General features: G+C 39.8%; 1 protein-coding gene across 2 annotated transcripts in view; it reads right to left on the minus strand.

The window, feature by feature from the left end:
* The window catches only part of LOC126298575 (unconventional myosin-Va-like), a 150,193-nt gene that overhangs the window by 59,097 nt on the left and 70,914 nt on the right, over window positions 1–20,182 (minus strand). For both annotated transcript variants that reach the window (XM_049989945.1, XM_049989946.1), the window contains exons 2-7: window positions 19,552–19,648; window positions 18,893–19,082; window positions 18,609–18,807; window positions 6,004–6,097; window positions 5,523–5,741; window positions 5,069–5,418 (exon numbers count right to left, since the gene is read on the minus strand). In XM_049989945.1, the coding sequence (XP_049845902.1) occupies window positions 5,069–5,418; window positions 5,523–5,741; window positions 6,004–6,097; window positions 18,609–18,807; window positions 18,893–19,082; window positions 19,552–19,648 (1,149 nt within the window). The remainder of the gene's footprint in view (window positions 1–5,068; window positions 5,419–5,522; window positions 5,742–6,003; window positions 6,098–18,608; window positions 18,808–18,892; window positions 19,083–19,551; window positions 19,649–20,182) is intronic.

Consider the following 20,182-nt stretch of genomic DNA (forward strand, 5'->3'; position numbering starts at 1 on the left):
GTCACAAAAGTATAATAAATTATTGTAAAGTTAGGGCTGATTTGTTACTGCTTAACTGATAAATCACAATATTAGTAAGTACAAGTATGAACTGCTTCATCAGAATGCAGCTATAAGCCAAAACCAGTAATGTGTATACTGCCTAGTATGATTAGAACTCACACTATTTAAAACCTTTTTTAAAATTTTAGAAGTATGCTGTTTGGATTACATTTAGTCACAAACATGATTATGAGAGTACGAAGATATTATTTGTGATTAACAGTATTTTACTCATAGGCCATTTTCAGAGTGTAGTGCCTTTTTCTATTAGTTTCATCTGTACATCCTTTCAAACCACATTATGATGGCTGCTTTATATTCCTCCTTGAAAAATATGCCAGCCTATGCATTTCTTCACTTTCAGAGAAAAAAAATTATATTAGTTACAATATGGGCTTTAAGCCAACTAAGCAGATTTTTTAAACTTAAAACACCTTATACAATCATACAATGAAGGCTTTCATGACCAGATGGTACTGTTGTTGATAATTCTTCTGGGTTATATGGCTGTTGTCCATGGAATACTTCTCTTCCTAACGTTTGATCCGATACTACGTTGGACATCCTCAGAGGTATGGCTGGTCCTGTTGAAACCTGCCGACTGACGAGTCTGGCATCGGAGAGTGGCCTAAATACTGAGGAAAGCGGGCATGGTCTAGCTTGCACATAGTAGCGGAGAGAAAACTAGTCAAAGATAAAAAAGACCAGGCTATTTCGTTTCTCAATGTGTTAGTCATGAGACAGACCGATGGCAGTGTAAAACAAAGTGTTTTGGAAGAGCACACATACTGATAGCTACTTACATAAGAACTCCAATCATCACCCACAACAAAAAAGAGGTGTAATCAAAAGGTTAGTAGACAGGGAAAAACAGATTTGTATGCTGGAACATCTGGATACGGAACTGAATAATCTGAAACAGGCCTTCGAAAAGAATGGGTACTCAAACAAAGAAATTAATAGAGTTTTAAGAACTAATTACAGCAGGCCAAAGGACAAGGATGGCACACAATAATGGAAGAACACGGTGTCTTTACCTTTCATTAGTAAGGTTACAGATCAAATCGGCAAAATTTTGCTGAAACATAAAGTGAAACCGGTATTCAAACCTACCAGAAAAATAGGACAAGTACTTCATTCTGTTAAAGATAGAAGGCCACCATTATCATCTAGCTATGTTTATAAAATTCCGTGTACCTGTGGCAAGGTCTATATTGGTACTACGAAAAGAAGTGTGAATACGAGGGTAAAGGAGCATAAAAGTCTTTGCTGACTGGGTAAAATAGATAAATCGGCCGATGCGGAACATGCACATCAGTCTGGTGACCATGTAGTTAAGTTTTCTGAAACTACAGTTTTAAGTGCTACCACGAACTATTATCCATGACTGTATAGGGAGGCTATTGAAATTTATAAACATGAAGATAATTTTAATAGAAATTAAGCAAGATATGGACAGTGGCATTACAGAATCGATAAGTTATTTTGTCTATGATGGACTATCATCGATAGTTACATTTTATCTTTGACTAGTTTTTTCTCTGCTACTATGTGCAAGCTATACCATGCCCACTTTTCTCAGTATTTAGGCCGCTCTCCGACGCCCGACTCGTCAGTTGGCAGGACTCTACAGGACCAGCCATACCTCTGAGGATGTCCAACGTAGTACTGGACGAAACGTTAGGAACAGAAGTATTCCATGGACCATGGCCACATAACCCAGAAGAATTATCAACAGTACCTTATACAATACTTACAGTTTAGCTGATGTGAAAGCAGGTACACTATCATGATGAAACATGATCCCATATGTAAGTAAAGTTACCAAATTCACTACATCAATATTTATATTTCATTCTTCAAGATCTCAACATGTAGGGGAATAGTTTTGAATAAAACAAGCATCATGATTCATTATCAGAGCACATCTGGTTTGCTAAACAATCACTGTTGCACAATATAGTTGTCACATTGTCACTGGAAAGCAATACTAACAAACTCAAACAGAGCTTTATTCATGGTCTAGTACAATAGTTTGATGGTCATTGACATCTATCTTTGATGGGCTGGTTTTCATATTTTAGACTGAAATTCTCCTTTGTACATTCCTTTGCTGTATTTCTTCTTGCAAAATGATGTCTTGAGAAGAAACATTTGAATTAACAATTTTGTACAAGAACTCATACCATTTGAAAGACTGAAGTCATGTTTACATTTAAAAACAAGTGTCTAACTTTACATATCCCCATAAACGGAAGTAAAAGTCTGACTACTCACTGGAACTCTTTATATAGTTTTTCTATGCGCACCAGAAACTTCTCAAAGCCTGAACTTTTCTTATTACCATACTTTTCAATTAAGCCCTCATTTATAAACAAATATGACAATATTGGAAGATAGAATTATAATATTTCAGTAACAAGTTATTATTATTTAAATTAATTTCAGATTTGAGACGGGATTTTCCTGATTTTGTAGCTTTGTTTACATTATGAATTTTCCATAATTGTCATTTAATGACATGCTTTTCATGAAAACAATTAAATTTCCTTATTCTTGTACCAGAAATCTACACTTTGGTAAAAAAAACTGAGTCTAAACTACCACAAAAAAATTCTTGACATTTTGCATATGTGTTTATTACTCATTACAGATGTAGTATATAGTATAATACAAATGTTCAGTACTATACAAATAGCTATTTCCAGTTTCTGTTTGTCTTCCTTTAATTCAGAATCATCAATAGTATGATAATTTATTTTTAGCAAGTATTATAGGCCTACTTACATACCTGCATAATAACATTCCCAAAAAAGTTCTATTAATTCCAAACTAAAATAATTCAAATAAATTCTTCTATGTGGCCAGTATTATCACATAAAATGAATAAAAACATGTATCAGGAAGACAATATAAAACCTTGTACTGAATACTTCATTAATTGAATTTGGCCTAATCCCCATGATACATTGTACATGAAAACCTTTTGTTTTTTGCTTCTCCAAAATACTTCTGAGTAGCATAGTAAACTGTATTCCCCACCTCCAAGTAGCTTAGTAAGGTACACACTAGCATATCAAACTTCAGTTATTTTCTGACTAACTGTGCTTGTACTATCCACCCAAATGCATGGAATAAAGTGCACATGATTTTTTGCATTTGCACTTCACTTTTTTCATATTAGCTGATGAAGATCCAGACGTGTGACTGTCAGTTTGCCTCTCAGTAAATCACTACAACCACTTTTTGTAACCATTTGAAACATCTAAATTCTATTCTAAGCCACCAGAATTAAAGTTAACATACAACTGTTTACAGATTACTTAGCCTTCTCTACACTTTAATTATCCAGTGACATTCACTAACTGCAAACTTTACTGAAACATCTCCTTGCAGTCCTTACATACAAACACTTAAGCACAGTCTTAGAGGTGGCTACCAATAGAAACTCTTGTGCACACATAATTGTAAGTATCCTCTTCAAATATTCCCTGTATATGAAACAGGTTCTTTAGAAAGGCCTGTTTCCAAAATGTCCAGACCATTGTGCATGTTTAGCAAATACCTGTAAGGGCTGAATTTACTGGACCAATGAAAGATTAGGGGCATGGAAATTAAACATGGCTCAAATGGTAAATACAATCTCTCAAGGCACTGACATGTCCTCAGACCCACTTCGAACAACATTCCCAATTGAACTCCATGACTGAAAGGCTGTCAGCAAAAGCATGTCCACTCCTTATTATAGTTACTCATTATTGAAATTTGCAGTAGTACATTAGATGAGATATCATTAGTACAAGTCTTTCTCAAAAGTGAAACCTTTCCCAGATTTACAAGTAAACCTCTAAAATTTTGAGTAAAAATTGTGTTACTCTACACAAATATATTAGTATGAAGATTATCTTGAAAGTAACCTTCATGATCATGTAGCATTTAGCATGAGAAACAGTATGGGGACTGTGGAAGTCAATACACTGACTAACAAATCATGTCAGTGTGCTTAAGATTGTGATAGTGAGAAAGCCATATAACTTCTCATTTGCCTACAGTTGCTGTTCAAATTGGGAACTGCAGCTGAAAATTCTGCCAAATGTGAAAGCTAATTTATACTGGAAAATATATCTCAAATTAGTTGAGTAACATACAGGCACAACATAATGAATGCTAAAGATTTAAGTTTTCAGCCAAAAGCTTTCTTTGGCTCTAGAGATCACATACATGTCCACTGTCTCCAACTGTCTCATATGAAGACAGTGTTCATGTGTGTGCAAGTTGTACTTGTGTGAATGGGTGTGTGTTCTCTACTTCCAATGCAGGCCTTTTGGCAGAAAGTTTAATATTTAGCAATGATACTGTTGTTATTCATTGCCAGACTTTCTGTTGTTCGATGTAGTTTACATTCATTCCAAAATTTTTGCTGTATAAGAATTGAAAGTGATGAATAAAGGTGATGTGCTTCAGCAGTAGCGTTTCTTTAACAGTGTAAGGAGGAATGTTTATGAAGATGATATAACTGGAAGTCCACCTGTAATCTGGAACAAACTGGCACAGAAAATTCATCAAGAGAATTTGTATGAACCTGCTTGATGACAATAGTTCTATTTCAGATAACTTTCTGCAGATTTCTCAGAGGGCTTTATACAAGATTATGCCCACAAAATTAGGGCACTTCAGTATAATGTTGTAGGCTGGATGTAATTGAGTGAAGGTGTTAATAAGCAAGAATGAAGATTTCCTCAGTATAAACACAATAACAAAACATAATGGTATGCCACTGAAGGCTGGACTTACGGATCTTAGGAAGCAAGTAGGAAGTGGTTTTCCCGGGGGTAGTAAAAGTGGGGCAGGAAACAGATTCCACAGAATATTTTTGAGAAGGATCTTGACTTCTGGGTTGATGTCACTGCAGCATGCCTTACAGAGGTTAGTTACATGTTCTAGTGATACATTACTGAGACAAATTACTATCTGGGCTCTGTTGTTTGTATGACAATTACTGAGTTACAGTAAATATGAGGCATACCTGGTAGATTTCTACAGCAGTATTGGAAAGAACTTGTTTGTATTCAGAGAGATAAAAATTCCTTAGACACTGTTCATTCTGTCTGCGAGTATTTACAGTCTGGAATTTTCTGTCTCTACTATACTGTTTCAAATTATTCAGAAGTCTCACAGTATTTGTCAGCCACAAAACCATTGTATCTATATCATCATGTCTTTCCTTCATAACTTTCTTGATGGTGTTGACAGTTGCTGTAAGCAGTGACCACAGTTTCTCATCATCATTTGTATCATCTGTGTGCCTAATGCACATGAACAGAATGTAGGCAGGCAATTCTGGCAATAGTGTTACAGCAATACATGGCTTCAACTCTGCAATTATAACAATCAAAGATTAAGAAACAATGCAAGTAACACAACACAGAAAAAATATGAATGAACACCATTTAAAAAAATGCACAAGCATGTGTACTGACCAAATATCAGATGCCAAACAATTTGTTGAACATCCTTCTTGTGAAATTCAAACATGCCTTGATAAATGCTCTCCTTCTTTTTTGGCTCTCTGTTCTTTCTTGTCACTCTTTTCTTTATTGCCACACTTACATTATTCTTTTGATCTTGGCTCTTCACTAGAGCTTTCTGTGTTGCACTTTCAACAGTTTCAGCTTTGTTATTTAATTTACTCGCCAACACTAGGAAATAGGAAAAAAGTAATGTTCTTTCTGAAGAAGCTGTTACACAGTCGTCATCATCACTGCACTGAACACACACACACACACACACACACACACACACACACACACACACACACACACACACACAAGCCCTGTGTGTGGTGTGTGTGTGTGTGTGTGTGTGTGTGTGAGACAGAGAGAGAGAGTGAGAGAGAGAGAGAGAGAGAGAGAGAGAGAGAGAGAGAGAGAGAGAGAGAATTTTTCTCAAAAATTTACTTACAACATGCATCCTTCACTGCCTTTGCTTTTAATTTTAAATGGAGCTTACATTGCTGCACTTCCTCTTTGGCTAAATCTAGTTTTTCTTGAAGATCCTGTAATTTGTATGCACAAGAATTACCAACAATTAAGACAGACAAGCAAATAGTTTAACCTGAAATTTATTCTGCTATTTGCAATGTTTTTGGTAAAAATCAATATCTGTCTAAATTTTCCCAAAAATACTAGTTCAGTTCATCATTATTACAGTAGGGAACAAAGCTGCATTTGAATGCACTGACTTAAAAAAAATGAAAAATAAGAAAACATTAAAAATAATAAGAAGTGGGATTAATTACACAAATACCAAAGAAATGGTTGCACTACAATTTTTATAGATAGATAGGTATTTAGAGATCACAGGCGCTGCAGACCACACACTGCTTCCACAAACTGCCTCCATTTCTTCCTGTTTTGTGCCCGGTTCCTCCAGGTGTCTTCAGTTCCCAGGGCTGCTAGGTCCTTTGCCAGGTCGTCCATCCAGTGCTGCCTTGATCGCCCAATGGGGCATTTGGTGTTTGGTTTCCCACTAGTGCCATCGTCGCCTGTCTTCCATCTAGCATACGGCCTACATGGCCCACTCATTGTATTCTTTTGCTCTTTATCATCTGTAGGATAGTTGGTTGTCACATCAGAAGGTAGATTTCTTCATTTTTCCTCCTCCTCCATTCTCTGTTATTTAAAACTGGTCCCCATATCTTCCTCAGTTATTCTGTTTGCGTATAATTACAACCCTGGGATGTTTATAAAAAAATTCCAGTGGTGATGATGACATGTGAAAAAGAACCCGGCAATTATCCCTGGGCAATATTGACATTTCACAATTATGATGGACATGTAGGATATCTGTTAAGTCCCATATCCTCTGTGGTGAAGGTATCATGAAAGGCAATGCATGTATTGCCTTTGGGCTCACAATGTCTGGCCACATGATTTGGGACACTATAGTCTTGAGATACATTCATAATAAATCTGTCAATGAAATCTTATACTTATGTCATAACAGCTACATCCTTTGTACTTGCTAGTCTATATACAATGTCTGTAGTTAAGCAAAACACAAGAAACTAAGGGCTGCTTGCCAGCATTTTAAAATAGAGAATTCTTACTTGAAGGAGACATCAAGCAGGTCAGCAACCCACAAAATATTGTCACAGCATTTTCAATCAGACAGCCACATCAGGGGGGGGGTTAAATCTGTAACTCTGGGCATGATGATGATGATGAGTCCCATACTCCGTTTACCGAGCGTAGGGGAGCGACGCGGGAGACCCGCGCCGACATACTAGGCAAGGTCCTAGTGGAGGTGGTTTGCCATTGCCTTCCTCCAACCGTAATGGGGATGATTGATGATGATGATGAAGACGACACAAACACCCAGTCATCACGAGGCAGGTGAAAAATCCCTGACCCCATACCGAGAATAAACTGAGAGAAAGCATTCAACAAGTAAAATGCAGACGAAATACAACATTTGTGGCTTCACGAACTCTGTTCATTATTGCACAATTAATATCATGTCTGTGGATAAGCAACAGATGCAAGATTCACAGGTGTTTTTTAATGCTGAAACCAGTATATTGCATACCATATAAAAGAAATGAAGCAGATGGCACAATACTGGGTGAATCAATACTGCCTGCATACAGTAGCAATGAACAGCTAATTCATTATCAAAAACTTTGTTACAAAGTGGCAAATAATTGGATAGTATATGATGTAGCAATATTTTAAAATATGCCAACCAAAATCCATGTAACTGGTCATGGCAAAAACCAAGTTTTCTCAGATAAGCTGCAGCTTGGCACAGAGTAAATGACAGCTGATTGCATCTTTGATCAATACCCCATACATTTACTTGTCTGCAACATATAGCACTGTAAATGTTATTCTATCAATCAATACTGTTCATAAAGTTATAGTTAACAAAAAGTTTTATAAAATATACACCTTCCAGTATCTTTGTGTGAGAAATGAAATCATAATTGTTAAAAAACTATATATTTCATTTCAGCATTTCATGTCTGTATGAAGAATATTTCTCCTGAAGTCACTTTTGACCTAGTAGAAAATGTACTGGTAATCCAATAACTGATACAGTCAGAAAACATTTTGCAAAATAGTCACAAAAATTATTTCAGGACCAGTTTTTGTCAGTTCTACTCATTAGACAAGAATATCACTAACATAGGAATGTGTGTGAAAGTGTAATACCTGGACTCATCATGAGACTGGGTGAACGTGCAATGTAATTTCCCAACACATTACTTCCTGGCCACCCATGCTTGCTAGCCCTGTCTGTTATATTAGTTACTTTGGTCAATTTCTGGTTGCTTGGGGAAGGGGATTTTCGTTTGGCATCAGCATGATGGGCCAGTATTTCCTAACCCTACTAAGCATTTTCTAAAACATGTTGCAGAAAAAGTTCTAAAAGCCCTACTTTAACAGAAAAATATAACAGCTATGTTAACAGGAACCGGAAATGACCAATAAAGTTGTCTACTTTCTGCTCCTGATTCAGACTGGTTGTAAGGCTGAAGACCACAAAATTTAGGACTCAGCTGGTAGTCCTCACAAGTGTATGTGGTGTAGTGTGCTCTCTGGAGTGCAGGTGATATTTTTGTAGTGTGTTTCAGAAGGTGGGAGTAGGTGAGATTCTTCATGATCAACCAAGTTATTCTTGCAGTAGAGAAAACTGAGAGATTCTAAAAGTACATACCATGCAAGGGCATGGATTTTGGGTTGAACTTTTCAAGGTTCTAAGCAAGTGTTGCTTTTAAGTGGAAATGGATTTGCTATGTAGGCAGAGCCATTACATCAAATTGCAGAAACAGTAGCTACTTGGACAGTAATGTTTTACCAGTGAAGTGGACTTAGCAAGGTACAGTAGACAGTAATGAATTATATTTGTTTCTCTGGAAATTCAAGTGTATGGCTCTGTGTGATGCTTTCCCTATTGGCTTTGAAAAGTATTCTTGTATTGTTGTTGTGTTTATTATCAGTCACAGTTGCTGGTAACCAGTTAGAGGTGGTGTATTGAAATAATATTGGTGAATATATTCCAGTCATGGGGCCAGATCTAAGAATCTTTCTTGAAAGAAGTTAGGTACAGGACTTTAATTAATGACTTCGTGGTATTCAGAACTATAATTTTGCCTTGTCGATCAAAGCAAGGCTGGCAACCCTTATTTCAACTGACTGGATAGTGTGCTCACTACAGAGACGTAATCGGAGTCCACCAATCAATGCTTCCAATTAGATCACTGGAGTATAACATCACAGAATTTGCCTTGTATGCTGCTTGTGGTCAAGAGTGGGTACATTCTGGCTGCAGCCAAAAGTGGGACTTCACATGATGGCACAGAAGCTCTCACATACAGACAAAATCAATGTTTCAAACCCAATATAGCATGTTCCCTGAGTCATGATATATGTTGCTCCCTCCTATTATCAAAGATTCTGTCCTGAGGGTGACCGTTGTTTTAGTGATATATTGGAACTTAAAACTGCAACAAAATAGAATAAAAACTATCAAGCACTAAGAAAATCATACTATGGTTGACAGAATGACATATAGTGTAGTCTGTAAATATTAATTTGATAAAGTGAAAATAGAATTTCCAAAGACATACACACATGAAGTATGGGACAGTGACATATTAAGTCTGGAGATGAGATAAGTTACAATTATAGATGTAAATGGGTCCAGGAAAGGATCTAATTTCATTTAACAAGCACAGGAATTTAAGATAATTCTAGTTTATTGTTTCATCTCAATTGCACACTTATTAATTATCTAATTAAAAATTGTGCACTCGAGATGGAGCAATAAATGAGAATTATCTTAAATACATATACAGTTGCTCAATCTCTTAAGACTACTATGTCAACTATAGTGGAGACTTTCAATATCTGTTAGAGGCTTCCCATAGTCATGGTCATTACAGTAAGTTAGTGCAGAGGTGCTTACACAGAGGATGCCAGTTTTAGTGGTGATGATGGAAGAAATTCTCATCACCAGAATTTGGTAAACCAGGGGATGAAGCAGAGTTAAAAGGGTTATCAGAGAGAGAGAGAGAGAGAGAGAGAGAGAGAGGAGATGAGAGGTGGGCTACATCTCTATATTGTGAAACTAATTGCAAGTAACACTCTGAGTTGTCCATCAATTAAAGAGGAGTGTTAAGCTTGATGACCCCATCCTTGGCTGTCATTTGAGGAAAGAGATATGTGTACTTTCATAATTATCACACTCATTTGCAACAACAGAAAAAAAAGCACTACAAAAGCACGCACTTGTGATCCACATGACAAAAAAATGAAGTTGAAATTTGGTTGCTATGTTAGAAGATGAAAAGGCTAGACAGTAACTATATGGAAACATCTCAAAAGTTAAGATAACTGCGAACTCTTAAAAAAATTATTAAATAAAAACTACTAACATCATTATTGACTTGGCATCAACCTTATGTGTGTTCTCCTTGTGTCAGTTTATACCACTATAATAAAGCATACAAAGGGCCAGTTAATGCCCATGTGGTACAAGCCATGACTTGGAGTGCCAAGCTTAGAGGGGCACCATAGGTACAAGTGGCAGATTTCTATATGGGACATATCACAATAGTAGTGGCCACTTAGAGTGCCAAGCTGTGGTGGCCCAAACTATAAGTTTTGTATGCAGTGTGTATAACACTGCAGCAAAAACTAACATGGTGGAAATGTAAAAGGGTTGTAAAATGACATCCTCCTCTAGCATTACTTTTCCTCAACAGTAGTAGTTGATACCATAAACAGTTTTCAAATTTTGGACAGGTCAATGTTATCTCTGTCGTTTTTCTGAAAAATTTCATATAATTTTATGCACAATATTTTTCTTCCATGCTAAAATATATGAAAAGGAATTACTTTATTTTCATTGTTACGATCAATATGTACTATCTCTCAATGTACAGTTAACATTTTTTTTAAGTATTTAAAATTACAAATTATTTGATATACTAAAAATTTCTATTACTGATTACACAATCTAGTACTGTTTATTATGTTTATTTCTGGATTCATTTATAAAATAAAAGTCTAAATTACTCGTCTCCCCTCCCCCATGTGGATCCTGTATGACCTAATTCCGTTCCCCCACCTCCTCCTTTTCCTTGAACGGATACGGATCCTGTACACCTCCCGTCAACTCGATCCTCTTCCCCCACTTGTCTCACCCCTCCTCTTCCACCCCCGCCCACTGCCGTGCCTGTATTCCCATGGCTCACTCGGTCTCCATCTCTCCACCCTCCTTCCCCTCTCCCAAGGTGGCTTCCGCCAGCTCCCCCACCCTGATGATGCCCTCCTCCCCTCCATCTACCCCTCCTATCAACTTTGATCCTCCCCTCCCACTTCCTGTGTTTTTACTTTGGGCATCCTACCTCCCTTCTCTCTCCTTTTCCCTCCATCCCTCCTTCCTCCACCCTTCTTCCCCCAGGCTTCCCCTCCCCCCTCCTCCCTTCCTTCCTCCCCCTATCTCCCCTGCTCTTGGCACCTCTGATCTCCCCTCTCCCTCTTCCACCCCATCCTACTCTCTTGGCAGGTCCCCGGACTCGTACACACTCAGTGAACATTCGCGCGCCGGAGATCATCACCATCAGTGTCTCGTGTGTGTGCCTTCCTGTTTCTATTTAGTGTTCTTTCGCCGTCAGCTCCACCGTTCACATGTGCCGTCACAGTTGTCCATGTTTTTTGCTCTGTGTCAACAGGTTTTAGTGTTTTTTCTTGTCCAGCATGAATGGCTTCGTGTATGTTGTTTTCCGTATCTACAGTTTTTGCCCGCCATGTTTGTTGTCTTATCTGTATCTCCTTTATGTCATGTATTGTACCACTCGCGGATGAAGAGCAGCGTACTATGCTGCTGACAGCCCACCTTTGTACAAGTTGTTAAAATCACAATAAAGGGAAAAAAAATAACCACGACGAATAACAAAAATAAATTTGGTCCTTTATCGAGAGAAGATATCAGGCTGTAACATGCACAAGAATCAAAGTTTTCTACCAATAGTTTCCTTGGAATCGGATGGTAAATATTTCATAGCTGCCGCCGCGTCCGCGCCAGCAGTTCGTGTGGCCCGAGGTTCCATACCTGACATCACGCTCAGCGCGTTCTGTGATTGGCGGCGCGAACCTGGAGCGCGGCTGCGGCAGCGGTTCGACATGGGCAAACGCAAAGCAGACTCCGCCGCGCAGCACCGCTGACGGCGTTTCCATGGCAACCACGCCGCTGCCGCGCGGGTTTGACGCGCGGCAGCCCTAGTGGGAACCGGCCTTTACAGATGCACCAGCTGCTGTCCCTGACTTTGCTGCCACCACGCCTCCTGACGTCAGCGAGGAGGTCCTGACGACGGTCACCGCCACAGAACTGCAACAGCGGCTCCAGAAGTCGAGCAATACTGCTCCTGGGGCAGACAGAGTCACCTACTCAGACTTGCGGCGTGGGGATCCCGGTTGCCATGTGCTAGGTAAGATCTTCTCGCGCTGCTGGGATGAGCAGAAGACTCCTGTGCAGTGGACAGTATCTACTACCATCCTCATTCGCAAGAAAGGGGACGTCTCGGACGTGACGAACTGGCGGCCTCTAGTATTGAACTCCACCATCTCTAAGCTCTTTGCTGCAGTCGTGGCAGATCGCACAACCCTATTTCGAAGGCTGCTATGAGCACAATTTTATTGTGCAGACGGCAATTGATGATGAAGGCAGAGGGGAGGTCAAGCATGCTTTGCTTGACTTGATCTAGCGAATGCTTCCGGCTCAGTGGCTCGCGCTCACCTCCTCTGAGTACGGGGCAGGATGGGACTACCAGAGGAACTGCATCATCTAATTGTCGATATGTACAACGGTTGCTCCACCCAATTCCGTACATCTAACAGGCTAACTGAGGAGATAGGGATACAGGCGGGAGTCCAGCATGGCTGTCCACCGTCGCCCATCATCTTTAATCTCGCACTGGAGCTGGTACTTCACATTCCAAATGCACTCAGACATGAGTGTGGTATTTCGCTTTGCAGCATCAGTGTGAGTGCACTGGTATATGCGGTCGATATTGTGCTTCTAGCACGGGATTCAGAGGCGATGCAGACACTCCTCGATCTTGTGGGTGAGGTGGCATTGTGGGCCGGGCTTACCTTCAAGCCGTCAAAGTGTGCTGCGTTTCACATCTGTCGTCGCGAGACATTAGACTCGGTATTCACCCTGCAAGGGGGAGAACCAGCATTGCTACGTGAGGGCGACACCTACCTCCATCTTGGCGTACCTACGAGATACAAAGTCTTGCAGTCATCAACGGATGCGATTGCGGCGATACGGCGCGACTTGGAGCTCCTGGACACTTCCCTGCTAGCTCCTTGAAAGAAAACTGACGCCGTGTGTGTCTTCCTCCTCCCCAGGCTTGACTTTGTCATGCGGGGTGGAGCAGTACGCTAGTGGCTGCTGTCTGCACTCGACAAAACAGTTAAAGCGCCTGTTAAATCCTGGCTTTTCTTTCCACAGTGTGCCTTGACCGAACAGCAGTACCTCGCACTGGGAGAGGGAGGATGTGGCCTGACGCTGCTCACGGATGCCGCGGACATCTCAACCATCGTCCACGGCTTCCGAATGCTCCACTGCGCCAACGCCGCCGTCCATGACATCGCTTGGGTATCACTGACAGCTACAGCACGCCACCGCGTGGGACACGAGCCAAGCTGTCCCGACTTGGCCACATACCTGAGCGGCTGTACCGAGGGCAAGTTCGGCAGGGAGGGTGGTGATATCCAGTCACGTTAGAAACGGTGCAAGACGCCTTGCGCCACGTGGCGTCTCCTGGCGCTGGAGTAACGAACTTTCTGAATTGCAGGTGGAGGTGAGGGGCAGCTCCATCATTGCAGACGATGCGGGACACGGCGGCACTGGCGAGGGTTGGCGGCCGTCAGCAGTGGAGGCACGGTCTGGCGGCGAGTGCGGTGGGGCAGGGCATGGCGGCCTATCAGAGGGGGAGGAGCCTGCCGGACCATGTGGAGAGGTGGAGCCTCTCTGCGCACTGGGTGGGGCCAACCCAGACGGTGTGTGCGGCTGTGCAGCGCCTGGTCCAGACTGTGGGATGTGGCCATGCACCCCCGAGGCTGCAGATGACACGGGACAACACGCTGGTGACGGCACTGGACTGCTACACGATGATGACGGCATGGGACACACCGCCAACACTGGCATCGAGCATATTCGGGTGGGAGGGGGCGCCAAATGTCTCCTCTCACGGACACTCCATGAGTGCCTGAGGCAGCGCCTGCGCAACCTTCTTCTCAGAAAACCTGGCCAAGGGAAGGTATATGAGTGCACCAGGCAGTCCACGGCGTCAACCACTTCATGGCAGGAGCAAAGTACACAAGCATCACAGACTGGCAGTTCATTCATCGCGCCAGGCTCAGAGTTGTGCCTCTCAACAGCTGTCGCCGATTAGATGGGCGGGGAAACAACAACAAAGCCTGCCGGCGCTGTGGCTATGACAACGAGATGCTCCCACACGTGATCAATGTGTGTATGGTGCACTCAGCAGCCCTACAATATCGCCACAATGCAGTCCTCAACCGCCTTGCAACAGACGTTACTGGGTGGCCAAGAAGAAGAAACACTGCTGTTCCTGACATCAGGATGAACCAAACCGCCTTAGGGGACAGCAGTGGGCTGTGTCCAGACCTCGTAGTATCTGCCGAGGCCGCGAAGACTGTTACCATCGTCGATGTGACAATCCCCTTTGAAAATAGGCGGATTGTGCTCAACAATGCTCAGCAGCTAAAGAAAATCAAACACGCTGACGTTGCATGCGAATTGGCCACTAGCAGTTATTCCGTCACTGTCAATGCCCTGGTTGTCGGCAGTCTATGGGCGTGTGATCGCCAGAATGATGCTGTGCTTTGGCACATAGGCATTGCCAGCTGCTACTGTCAACTGATGCAGCAGCTGATGGCATCTGACACCATCAGGTGGTCCTGTGACATCTACGTCGAACACATCGCTGGCCAACACCAGTATGTGTCTCCCTGGACTGTGGCATGCTCTGACGTCAAGCTGCGAGACCTTCGAGACTACAGTCATTGGAGAACTTTGAGGTCGGTACCTTCGTGCCAGTGATGTGGGAACTGCAGGTCTACAACATCTTCGTGCCGCACCGCAGCAGTGCCGAGTCAGTAACAGTGCATGCGGTGCTGCCTGGTGCCCCTCCCTCCTTGGTGTCCGCCGAATATGGCCCCCACCTTGGTCGGCGCAGCGCTGAGTGGCATCAAATGTGTGCCTACTGCCCAGCCATCTCCAGCCATTGTGGGAAGCCACGTCCTTCTGCCGCGACACCCCAGTGGTGTCTGCCACAAGGCAGATTGAGGGGAGAAGCCCGGCTACGTGTGACCAGCCTGTGTGCGTGGTGCACCAGCTGCTGGCGGCTGTGCATGTGCAGTGTGCTGGCAGGGCATAGAGATGAATAAAATAAACAAAATAGATCCTAAATTAGCTCCAGATCTCCCCCACTGCTCTGACATAATTAAGGTGGTGCCTATTGTGGGATTAGTCTTAAGTCCTACCTTCCGATATACTTAAGTTTCCGCACCTGTCACGACCTCTCAATATTTAAGTAGTGGGCTTAAGCCATGAATTAGAATAGATTTTCAATACTTAAGCACAGTTAGAACTTTTTTTCTAAATTTCACTTAAAAAATTTCTTAAATCTGTAAAACACGGTTTGTATAGAATCATGAATATCTTCTTCTTAAATTTATACTTCTTAAATTTCATAAATAAGTATTTTCTCTTAAATAAAAAAGTATGTATGATCCCGTGATTTCTCAAGGTCTGTTGTGTCTATTGACTGAGTTTAAATCTATGCCACCCTATATTTTCAGGTTCTTACAACTATATAAATATATATTTTACAATTTTGAAATGGGACAATGCCATTAAATATCTAATAATAAATTTTCTTATTTTAGAATACTATTAATGTTAAACATTATTATTATGCCTATGTACTCTGCAGAGAACAAATTTGTCATGAACTCTTTTGGGTAACGTCACTGGTGTTGTAAATTGAGTGAAGACTCATTTTATTCATATGTACTATAAAAATTAGAAATAGTATCTTGGTATATCTTTGTATATCACCTTCAAGTTAATTTTTTTTCATTGAATTTAGCTCTGTTTATTAAAGTTTCATATGTTAACACTTTTTAATCCATTCTGACTTAAACCCTGTCTACTAGTTTTTTCAATATAAATTGTCAAAGCATATGCCTTGTGTTGTGAGGGCAATATTGAACAGCATACTTAGTACACAAAGCAATGTTTCAGGATTCAATGTGAAACCTAGACAGGAAGTTACCTATCCGTTGGAGTGTGTGTTGATAAATCTAGGGAGGAAACTGAAAGAAGTGGGTGGATCCACTCCCACGCTTCTGTATGGCTCCATTCTTGTTGGTCCAGTCATGTTCAAGAGAACATAGGTGCTGAGTAATGTACTCAAGCATCTGTCAACTACATCAGTGTCATGATTGAATTTTGTAGATTGTTAGCCAAGAAATTATCCTATATGAAGAATTCAAGGAACTATTTGTTTAGAAAAGCCATCACTGCCATGGACAGTGTTATTCCACATAAATTTATGGTTTTAACTTTCCAAGACATTATGTAACTTAAATCAGTATGCATTTTATCAGTTTTAAATGAATCCTCTAGGCTTATGTACATACATTAGTTTGTATGAACAATTAGCAAATAGTCTGGAAGACATTTAAGAGTATAGACTGTATATCAAGATTCATGCATTTCTGATTTCACACACAGATTTTGGTCCTCAAGGAGGTTTACTGAGGCTAGGTGCTTCCTATAATTATTCTTTACATGTTATTGAACTTACTGATATATGATTATAAACTTTATAAATTTTGTTGAGTCAAAACATTTCTGCTGGTGTGTGCCTAGGGCAGTTTGGATACATGGGTTGGTCCCCGCATCGCAAGCATGAGCCCTAATATTTTTTCATTATTTTCTCCTTTCATAAGTCAACATATCCTTACATCCTCTGGTTTATGTGAGTGATTGATTTTGTGCTATATTCCTACTCATGATTGAGTATACTCTTCTGGTCTGTACCCATCGTTGTGAGTTTTTCGATTCGCCTCACTCACTGTATACTTAGGTTCAGAATTTGTTCTTGTCTTTTGATGATTTTGAAGGAGTGACTTTATATCTATAAACTCGCTATTTGTAGGTCTAGTAATTTACATTGTCTCTGCACTTATTTTTATAGTTTAGTGTTGCAATGTTGTAGTGTTGACTTTGTATCATTTGTCTTATGACAGGATGTTCCACAGTGCTGAAAATCTGAATGCCAGGTCCTGATATATGTATAAATTATGACTTGTAAAGTAGATATTTTTCTTACGTTTTCTGTAATATGTTATGTACCAGATACTTTTAGACATCTGTAGTCAACCTTTTGGCATCATTCTGTACAACGTTTGGCAAACCCTATAGTAGGTCACAAAATATTGTAAACACATTGTTTCCATATTTTGTGAGGGAGATATTGTAAAGGGACATCCTCCTCTAGCTTTACTTTTCCTCAGCAGTCATAGTTGATACCAGAAATATTTTTAAAATTTTGGGCAGGTCAGTATTAACTCAGCTGTTTTTCCTCAAAAATTTCATATAATTTTATACACAATATGTTATATTTCAAGCTAAAATTTATGGAAAGAAATGACTTTATTTTCTTTGTTAAATCGATATGTACTAACTCTGAATGAACAATTATTTTTTTTTAGAAACATACAAAATTACAAATTATTTGGCACACCTAAAATTTCTATTATGAATTATGCAATATAGTGCTTTATTATGTTTATTTCTAGATTCATTTATAAAATAAAACTCTAAACTAATAGAAATTCATTTTTCCAGAAACATTGTAAACATTTTGGAATATTTTTATTGCCACAGAGTGAAGTAGTGGTAAGCATGCTTCTGATGTTATCAGACAAATATTTGTATTTTGGACAAACAGTGTAATTTTGAGTTTGTTAATGTGAAAATTCAAAAGACAGTGTGATGCAGTAAAATCTGAGACAGTAAATTATGATTACAAAAATTCTGCAAAGACATTCTTCAAAATTTTTTAGATCAATTGAACTATGGGAACCTAAAATGTGAGAATTTCAGCTTCAAGAGTCAGATCCCATGACATGAAGAACTAGAGCCAACTGTGTGAGAAAAGATAAGTAGAAAGTTCATTGTAAATCTTACTCCTCTCAAATTTTCTGATTAGACTTCTCCATCGTGGACAGTAGCAATTACAAGAAAGTGAAGGGGAGGTGCCAAACGATGAGTCATTTGTGTGCAAAAATGTTCTTGAACTGGTCCTGAGCATAAAATAGTGCATTGTTTCCCCATTACAACAGTCCATATAATCTGTCCATATATGGCTGTTTCTTTGTGAAATATTCTGTAGATGTTATTAGATGTTTTGATGAAACACTTTAAATCTGAATATGATCTGAAGTAGCACTCACCAACTTTTCAGAAGTTAGTCTTCTAATTTCATTTTGCATAAAAGCCTCAGTTTGAGTTTGTGGACATCTGGTTAAGTTCATAGACAAAAAATTGCATTGATTATCATTTTCCTCTTTGAGTTTCTCATTTTCTTGTTGAAGTTGTTCCCTTTCTGCTTGCCACTTTTTTCCCTCTTGCTGCAATTCATCTTCCAACTGCCTACATGAATTTACAGCGTAGAGAGTTAGTGATTTCCAGTTGTACTTAACAAAAATAAGATATAGTACTGCATTTCTAGACTCACCTATTTATCTTGTTTTGACCTTCAAATGCCAGCATTGGCTCCACAACCTCATTTATTAGGTGTACATGACTTCCATAGTTGTTACTAGCAACCTTCTTCAAATCTTGGGTTTGGTTTGTTAGAACACTATACAACTGAATACATTCCTTTTGCTGTCTGTCAACTTCAAGTTGCAACTCACTGTTCTGACCTGAACAGCAACAAATTGGTAACAGAGTCGGAAATAAATGAAAGTGACACTAAGTCAAATATAAATTAATAATGCCAGTCATGTAGGAAATCTGGTCTAATGCTTGATCAGTATCATGGAAATTTTAAGTTACTGTATCTAGAGTATAATGGAATACACTAAAGACAAACATTGGAAATACTTTCTTAACCACTATCTCTGTTTTAGTAGTTTAGCACTCGTATATTTATGGCATGCAGTTGGCTACAATAATTGTTCCCATTTAGAACAGGCAGTATTTGTAAAAAAACTGTATGTACACAATTTCTCCACTATTTGGCAGAGTGGTTACAGAGCCAACAGAGAACATAAACTGTTTGTTTCATATGGAAAACCATGAAATCCTACATTTAAAAGAGACAAAAAAAGGAAAAGAAAGAACAACAACAAAAATTGCTACTGTGATTGGGGAGAAACAATGTGAACTTACTTAGCAACCCTTCTCGTTCTATTAGACCATATAAAGCTTGCTGCAGTTTAGCAAAACTTGCATGTAATCTTGAAATTTCCTGTTCCAGTCGTTGCACCTGAAATTTGAATACAATGGTGACTCAAGAACACTGCCTCAAAGACAACAGCAATTACAGTGCTACGAAAGCTTAAAGCAGAACTAAATTGACTGAATACTACTCAATTTAAATTCCTGTCCCACAAAAGCCTCCAATGCAATAATGTCACTTATCAGTCTTTACATACCATGTGAAACAGTATTACCCATAACCTTGATATGCAGATACCTTCATCGTGTTGTGTTCTTGAGATTACCTCTTAGATTCCACCAGACATTCTATGAATGTGAAGAAAACTGTCCCTTGTTACTGTTTCTGCACTTGAGGCTATTTCTCAACAAAGATTATTGGTTAAACAAGCATACCATGAATAATGGCACTTTCTTTGGTCCCCTCCCCCAGTAGTTAGACATGGAGTGACTCTATACTTGTAAACATTAGTAACAAATGGGTTGTCCATGTTATTAACCAGGTCTATTGTTTAAGCCATGTCTATTTCATAGGCAGTTACATGATACCACTTATGTACACTCACAGCCAATATAAATATCA

Source organism: Schistocerca gregaria, chromosome X (assembly GCF_023897955.1).
Source record: "Schistocerca gregaria isolate iqSchGreg1 chromosome X, iqSchGreg1.2, whole genome shotgun sequence".
Classification (NCBI taxonomy): Eukaryota; Metazoa; Arthropoda; class Insecta; order Orthoptera; family Acrididae; genus Schistocerca; species Schistocerca gregaria.